Genomic DNA, 8,301 nt, shown 5'->3' on the forward strand with positions numbered 1-8,301 from the left:
CTACCCTAGTACTTTCTTCTTCAGTAGTTGGAGATACAGTGGAAGTTGCTGCGGAGATTTCAATAGTACTAATTACAGGTGTTGTTGTCTCTAATGTTGTCAAGACTTTGGCTGTTGTCTCTTCTTCTGTTGATGCCAATGTTGTTTCTTCAGTTGTGGGTACCAGTGATGTTCTTACAGTACTCTCAAATGTAGTTTCTTCCTCTGTAGTACTCATCTCAGCTGTAGTTGAAGGTTGTCGAGTGGTAATCACTGAAGTTTCTACCCTAGTACTTTCTTCTTCAGTAGTTGGAGCTACTGTGGATGTGCCTATAGAGCTTTCAATAGTACTACCTACATGAGTTGTTGTCTCTAATGTTGTAAAGACTTTGGCTGTTGTGTCTTCTTCTGTTGATTCCAATGTTGTTTCTTCAGTAGTGGGTAACATTGATGTACCGAAAGTACTCTCAAATGTAGTTTCTTCTTCTGTAGAACTCTTCTCAGCTGTAGTTGAAGGTTGTCGAGTTGTAATGTCTGAAGTTTCTACCCTAGTACTTTCAACTGCAGTAGTTGGAGATACAGTGGAAGTTGCTGCAGTCTTTTCAATAGTACTACTCACGGGACTTAATGTCTCTAATGTTGTCAAGACTTCCGCTGTTGTCTCTTCTTCTGTTGCTTCCAATGTTGTTTCTTCAGTTGTGGGAAGCAGTGATTTACTTTCAGTTCTCTCAAATGTAAGTTCTTCTGTAGTTTGGCGTGTTCCTGTTTCTGTTGTTTGAATCAAAATGGTTGAAAATCCCTGACTTGGTGTTTGGACAGTTACTAACTTCTCACCTTTTTCCTTAGTAATAGTTAGGACATCGGGAGTTTCTTCACTCGTTGGAAAAATACTACTCAATTCATCTTTAGTTATTGTATTGATAGATGTAGCCAGCATAGATATTTTTTCGGTTGCTTCTTCTTCTTCAGTAGTTGAGGCTACTATAGGTGTTCCTGCAGAGCTTTCAAAAGAACTTCTGATGGGAGTTGTTAGCTCTAATGTTGTATAGACTTGGATTGTTGTGTCTTCTTCTGTTGATTCCAATGTTGATTCTTCAGTTGTAGGTAACACTGATGTAATTTCAGTACTCCTAAAAGTACTTTCTTCTTCTGTAGAACTCATATCAGCTGTAGTTGAAATTTCTGTAGTTGTAATTACTGAAGTTTCTACCCTAGTACTTTTTTCTTCTTCAGAAGTTGGAGCTACTGTGGATGTGCCTATAGAGCTTTCAATAGTACTACCTACATGAGTTGTATCTAATGTTGTCAAGCCTTCAGCTGTTGTCTCTTCTTCTGTTGATTCCAAAGTTGTTACTTCAGTTGTGGGTAACATTGATGTACCGAAAGTACTCTCAAATGTAGTTTCTTCTTCTGTAGAACTCATTTCAGCTTTAGTTGAAGGTTGTCGAGTGGTAATGTCTGAAGTTTCGACCCTAGTTCTTTCAACTGCAGTAGCTGGAGTTACTGTGGATGTGCCTATAGAGCTTTCAATAGTACTACCTACATGAGTTGTTGTCTCTAATGTTGTCAATACTTCAGCTGTTGTCTCTTCTTCTGTTGATTCCAATGTTGTTTCTTCAGTTGTGGGTACCAGTGATGTTCTTACAGTACTCTCAAATGTAGTTTCTTCCTCTGTAGTACTCATCTCAGCTGTAGTTGAAGGTTGTCGAGTGGTAATCACTGAAGTTTCTACCCTAGTACTTTCTTCTTCAGTAGTTGGAGATACAGTGGAAGTTGCTGGGGAGATTTCAATAGTACTAATTACCGGTGTTGTTGTCTCTAATGTTGTCAAGACTTTGGCTGTTGTCTCTTCTTCTGTTGATTCCAATGTTGTTTCTTCAGTTGTGGGTACCAGTGATGTTCTTACAGTACTCTCAAATGTAGTTTCTTCCTCTGTAGTACTCATCTCAGCTGTAGTTGAAGGTTGTCGAGTTGTAATGTCTGAAGTTTCTACCCTAGTACTTTCTTCTTCAGTAGTTGGAGATACAGTGGAAGTTGCTGCGGAGATTTCAATAGTACTAATTACAGGTGTTGTTGTCTCTAATGTTGTCAAGACTTTGGCTGTTGTCTCTTCTTCTGTTGATTCCAATGTTGTTTCTTCAGTTGTGGGTACCAGTGATGTTCTTACAGTACTCTCAAATGTAGTTTCTTCCTCTGTAGTACTCATCTCAGCTGTAGTTGAAGGTTGTCGAGTGGTAATCACTGAAGTTTCTACCCTAGTACTTTCTTCTTCAGTAGTTGGAGCTACTGTGGATGTGCCTATAGAGCTTTCAATAGTACTACCTACATGAGTTGTTGTCTCTAATGTTGTCAATACTTCAGCTGTTGTCTCTTCTTCTGTTGATCCCAGTGTTGTTTCTTCAGTAGTGGGTAACATTGATGTACCGAAAGTACTCTCAAATGTAGTTTCTTCTTCTGTAGAACTCTTCTCAGCTGTAGTTGAAGGTTGTCGAGTTGTAATGTCTGAAGTTTCTACCCTAGTACTTTCAACTGCAGTAGTTGGAGATACAGTGGAAGTTGCTGCAGAGCTTTCAATAGTGCTAATTACAGGTGTTGTTGTCTCTAATGTTGTCAAGACTTTGGCTGTTGTCTCTTCTTCTGTTGATTCCAATGTTGTTTCTTCAGTTGTGGGTAACATTGATGTACCGAAAGTACTCTCAAATGTAGTTTCTTCTTCTGTAGAACTCTTCTCAGCTGTAGTTGAAGGTTGTCGAGTGGTAATCACTGAAGTTTCTACCCTAGTACTTTCTTCTTCAGTAGTTGGAGATACAGTGGAAGTTGCTGGGGAGATTTCAATAGTACTAATAACAGGTGTTGTTGTCTCTAATGTTGTCAAGACTTTGGCTGTTGTCTCTTCTTCTGTTGATTCCAATGTTGTTTCTTCAGTTGTGGGTACCAGTGATGTTCTTACAGTACCCTCAAATGTAGTTTCTTCCTCTGTAGTACTCATCTCAGCTGTAGTTGAAGGTTGTCGAGTTGTAATGTCTGAAGTTTCGACCCTAGTACTTTCTTCTTCAGTAGTTGGAGATACAGTGGAAGTTGCTGCGGAGATTTCAATAGTACTAATTACAGGTGTTGTTGTCTCTAATGTTGTCAAGACTTTGGCTGTTGTCTCTTCTTCTGTTGATTCCAATGTTGTTTCTTCAGTTGTGGGTACCAGTGATGTTCTTACAGTACTCTCAAATGTAGTTTCTTCCTCTGTAGTACTCATCTCAGCTCTAGTTGAAGGTTGTCGAGTGGTAATCACTGAAGTTTCTACCCTAGTACTTTCTTCTTCAGTAGTTGGAGCTACTGTGGATGTGCCTATCGAGCTTTCAATAGTACTACCTACAGGAGTTGTTGTCTCTAATGTTGTCAATACTTCAGCTGTTGTCTCTGCTTCTGTTGATCCCAGTGTTGTTTCTTCAGTAGTGGGTAACATTGATGTACCGAAAGTACTCTCAAATGTAGTTTCTTCTTCTGTAGAACTCTTCTCAGCTGTAGTTGAAGGTTGTCGAGTTGTAATGTCTGAAGTTTCTACCCTAGTACTTTCAACTGCAGTAGTTGGAGATACAGTGGAAGTTGCTGCAGAGCTTTCAATAGTGCTAATTACAGGTGTTGTTGTCTCTAATGTTGTCAAGACTTTGGCTGTTGTCTCTTCTTCTGTTGATTCCAATGTTGTTTCTTCAGTTGTGGGTAACATTGATGTACCGAAAGTACTCTCAAATGTAGTTTCTTCTTCTGTAGAACTCTTCTCAGCTGTAGTTGAAGGTTGTCGAGTTGTAATGTCTGAAGTTTCTACCCTAGTACTTTCAACTGCAGTAGTTGGAGATACAGTGGAAGTTGCTGGGGAGATTTCAATAGTACTAATTACAGGTGTTGTTGTCTCTAATGTTGTCAAGACTTTGGCTGTTGTCTCTTCTTCTGTTGATTCCAATGTTGTTTCTTCAGTTGTGGGTACCAGTGATGTTCTTACAGTACTCTCAAATGCAGTTTCTTCCTCTGTAGTACTCATCTCAGCTGTAGTTGAAGGTTGTCGAGTGGTAATCACTGACGTTTCTACCCTAGTACTTTCTTCTTCAGTAGTTGGAGCTACTGTGGATGTGCCTATCGAGCTTTCAATAGTACTACCTACATGAGTTGTTGTCTCTAATGTTGTCAATACTTCAGCTGTTGTCTCTTCTTCTGTTGATCCCAGTGTTGTTTCTTCAGTAGTGGGTAACATTGATGTACCGAAAGTACTCTCAAATGTAGTTTCTTCTTCTGTAGAACTCTTCTCAGCTGTAGTTGAAGGTTGTCGAGTTGTAATGTCTGAAGTTTCTACCCTAGTACTTTCAACTGCAGTAGTTGGAGATACAGTGGAAGTTGCTGCAGAGCTTTCAATAGTGCTAATTACAGGTGTTGTTGTCTCTAATGTTGTCAAGACTTTGGCTGTTGTCTCTTCTTCTGTTGATTCCAATGTTGTTTCTTCAGTAGTGGGTAACATTGATGTACCAAAAGTACTCTCAAATGTAGTTTCTTCTTCTGTAGAACTCTTCTCAGCTGTAGTTGAAGGTTGTCGAGTTGTAATGTCTGAAGTTTCTACCCTAGTACTTTCAACTGCAGTAGTTGGAGATACAGTGGAAGTTGCTGCAGAGCTTTCAATAGTGCTAATTACAGGTGTTGTTGTCTCTAATGTTGTCAAGACTTTGGCTGTTGTCTCTTCTTTTGTTGATCCCAGTGTTGTTTCTTCAGTAGTGGGTAACATTGATGTACCTAAAGTACTCTCAAATGTAGTTTCTTCTTCTGTAGAACTCATCTCAGCTGTAGTTGAAGGTTGTCGCGTTGTAATGTCTGAAGTTTCGACCCTAGTACTTTCAACTGCAGTAGTTGGAGTTACTGTGGATGTGCCTATAGAGCTTTCAATTGTACTACCTACATGAGTTGTTGTCTCTAATGTTGTCAATAATTCAGCTGTTGTCTCTTCTTCTGTTGATTCCAATGTTGTTTCTTCAGTTGTGGGTACCAGTGATGTTCTTACAGTACTCTCAAATGTAGTTTCTTCTTCTGTAGAACTCTTCTCAGCTGTAGTTGAAGGTTGTCGAGTGGTAATCACTGAAGTTTCTACCCTAGTACTTTCTTCTTCAGTAGTTGGAGATACAGTGGAAGTTGCTGGGGAGATTTCAATAGTACTAATTACAGGTGTTGTTGTCTCTAATGTTGTCAAGACTTTGGCTGTTGTCTCTTCTTCTGTTGATTCCAATGTTGTTTCTTCAGTTGTGGGTACCAGTGATGTTCTTACAGTACCCTCAAATGTAGTTTCTTCCTCTGTAGTACTCATCTCAGCTGTAGTTGAAGGTTGTCGAGTTGTAATGTCTGAAGTTTCTACCCTAGTACTTTCTTCTTCAGTAGTTGGAGATACAGTGGAAGTTGCTGCGAAGATTTCAATAGTACTAATTACAGGTGTTGTTGTCTCTAATGTTGTCAAGACTTTGGCTGTTGTCTCTTCTTCTGTTGATTCCAATGTTGTTTCTTCAGTTGTGGGTACCAGTGATGTTCTTACAGTACTCTCAAATGTAGTTTCTTCCTCTGTAGTACTCATCTCAGCTCTAGTTGAAGGTTGTCGAGTGGTAATCACTGAAGTTTCTACCCTAGTACTTTCTTCTTCAGTAGTTGGAGCTACTGTGGATGTGCCTATCGAGCTTTCAATAGTACTACCTACATGAGTTGTTGTCTCTAATGTTGTCAATACTTCAGCTGTTGTCTCTGCTTCTGTTGATCCCAGTGTTGTTTCTTCAGTAGTGGGTAACATTGATGTACCGAAAGTACTCTCAAATGTAGTTTCTTCTTCTGTAGAACTCTTCTCAGCTGTAGTTGAAGGTTGTCGAGTTGTAATGTCTGAAGTTTCGACCCTAGTACTTTCAACTGCAGTAGTTGGAGATACAGTGGAAGTTGCTGCAGAGCTTTCAATAGTGCTAATTACAGGTGTTGTTGTCTCTAATGTTGTCAAGACTTTGGCTGTTGTCTCTTCTTCTGTTGATTCCAATGTTGTTTCTTCAGTAGTGGGTAACATTGATGTACCGAAAGTACTCTCAAATGTAGTTTCTTCTTCTGTAGAACTCTTCTCAGCTGTAGTTGAAGGTTGTCGAGTTGTAATGTCTGAAGTTTCTACCCTAGTACTTTCAACTGCAGTAGTTGAAGATACAGTGGAAGTTGCTGCAGAGCTTTCAATAGTGCTAATTACAGGTGTTGTTGTCTCTAATGTTGTCAAGACTTTGGCTGTTGTCTCTTCTTCTGTTGATTCCAGTGTTGTTTCTTCAGTAGTGGGTAACATTGATGTACCTAAAGTTCTCTCAAATGTAGTTTCTTCTTCTGTAGAACTCATCTCAGCTGTAGTTGAAGGTTGTCGCGTTGTAATGTCTGAAGTTTCGACCCTAGTACTTTCAACTGCAGTAGTTGGAGTTACTGTGGATGTGCCTATAGAGCTTTCAATAGTACTACCTACATGAGTTGTTGTCTCTAATGTTGTCAATAATTCAGCTGTTGTCTCTTCTTCTGTTGATTCCAATGTTGTTTCTTCAGTTGTGGGTACCAGTGATGTTCTTACAGTACCCTCAAATGTAGTTTCTTCTTCTGTAGAACTCTTCTCAGCTGTAGTTGAAGGTTGTCGAGTGGTAATCACTGAAGTTTCTACCCTAGTACTTTCTTCTTCAGTAGTTGGAGATACAGTGGAAGTTGCTGGGGAGATTTCAATAGTACTAATTACAGGTGTTGTTGTCTCTAATGTTGTCCAGACTTTGGCTGTTGTCTCTTCTTCTGTTGATTCCAATGTTGTTTCTTCAGTTGTGGGTACCAGTGATGTTCTTACAGTACTCTCAAATGTAGTTTCTTCCTCTGTAGTACTCATCTCAGCTGTAGTTGAAGGTTGTCGAGTGGTAATCACTGACGTTTCTACCCTAGTACTTTCTTCTTCAGTAGTTGGAGCTACTGTGGATGTGCCTATCGAGCTTTCAATAGTACTACCTACATGAGTTGTTGTCTCTAATGTTGTAAAGACTTTGGCTGTTGTGTCTTCTTCTGTTGATTCCAATGTTGTTTCTTCAGTAGTGGGTAACATTGATGTACCGAAAGTACTCTCAAATGTAGTTTCTTCTTCTGTAGAACTCTTCTCAGCTGTAGTTGAAGGTTGTCGAGTTGTAATGTCTGAAGTTTCGACCCTAGTACTTTCAACTGCAGTAGTTGGAGATACAGTGGAAGTTGCTGCAGAGCTTTCAATAGTGCTAATTACAGGTGTTGTTGTCTCTAATGTTGTCCAGACTTTGGCTGTTGTCTCTTCTTCTGTTGATCCCAGTGTTGTTTCTTCAGTAGTGGGTAACATTGATGTACCGAAAGTACTCTCAAATGTAGTTTCTTCTTCTGTAGAACTCTTCTCAGCTGTAGTTGAAGGTTGTCGAGTTGTAATGTCTGAAGTTTCTACCCTAGTACTTTCAACTGCAGTAGTTGGAGATACAGTGGAAGTTGCTGCAGAGCTTTCAATAGTGCTAATTACAGGTGTTGTTGTCTCTAATGTTGTCAAGACTTTGGCTGTTGTCTCTTCTTCTGTTGATTCCAATGTTGTTTCTTCAGTAGTGGGTAACATTGATGTACCTAAAGTACTCTCAAATGTAGTTTCTTCTTCTGTAGAACTCTTCTCAGCTGTAGTTGAAGGTTGTCGCGTTGTAATGTCTGAAGTTTCGACCCTAGTACTTTCAACTGCAGTAGTTGGAGTTACTGTGGATGTGCCTATAGAGCTTTCAATAGTACTACCTACATGAGTTGTTGTCTCTAATGTTGTCAATAATTCAGCTGTTGTCTCTTCTTCTGTTGATTCCAATGTTGTTTCTTCAGTTGTGGGTACCAGTGATGTTCTTACAGTACTCTCAAATGTAGTTTCTTCCTCTGTAGTACTCATCTCAGCTGTAGTTGAAGGTTGTCGAGTGGTAATCACTGAAGTTTCTACCCTAGTACTTTCTTCTTCAGTAGTTGGAGCTACTGTGGATGTGCCTATCGAGCTTTCAATAGTACTAACAACAGGAGTTGTTGTCTCTAATGTTGTCAATACTTCAGCTGTTGTCTCTTCTTCTGTTGATCCCAGTGTTGTTTCTTCAGTAGTGGGTAACATTGATGTACTGAAAGTACTCTCAAATGTAGTTTCTTCTCCTGTAGAACTCTTCTCAGCTGTAGTTGAAGGTTGTCGAGTTGTAATGTCTGAAGTTTCTACCCTAGTACTTTCAACTGCAGTAGTTGGAGATACAGTGGAAGTTGCTGCAGAGCTTTCAATAGTAC

The 8,301-nt window shown here is 39.6% G+C and overlaps 1 protein-coding gene across 1 annotated transcript; it reads right to left on the minus strand.

The window, feature by feature from the left end:
• Positions 1 to 960: 960 nt before the first annotated feature.
• On the minus strand, positions 961 to 7,144 carry LOC139961327 (uncharacterized). The gene is made up of 2 exons (XM_071960459.1): positions 4,753 to 7,144; positions 961 to 995 (listed from the first exon to the last, which is right to left on the minus strand). Exons 1-2 carry the CDS (start codon positions 7,091 to 7,093, stop codon positions 961 to 963), a joined length of 2,376 nt encoding a protein of 791 aa, XP_071816560.1. The 5' UTR covers positions 7,094 to 7,144.
• Between the last annotated feature and the right edge of the window lie 1,157 nt (positions 7,145 to 8,301).

Source organism: Apostichopus japonicus, chromosome 20 (assembly GCF_037975245.1).
Source record: "Apostichopus japonicus isolate 1M-3 chromosome 20, ASM3797524v1, whole genome shotgun sequence".
Lineage (NCBI taxonomy): Eukaryota > Metazoa > Echinodermata > Holothuroidea > Aspidochirotida > Stichopodidae > Apostichopus > Apostichopus japonicus.

Excerpts from the sequence above, each read along its gene's own strand:
- LOC139961327 (XM_071960459.1), bottom strand. The coding sequence starts at position 7,093 with ATGTTACCCACTACTGAAGAAACAACATTGGAATCAACAGAAGAAGAC. Across the intron at positions 996-4,752 it reads TACATTTGAGAGTACTTTAG|AAGTTCTTTTGAAAGCTCTG; the intron begins GTACATCAATGT and ends AACTCCCATCAG.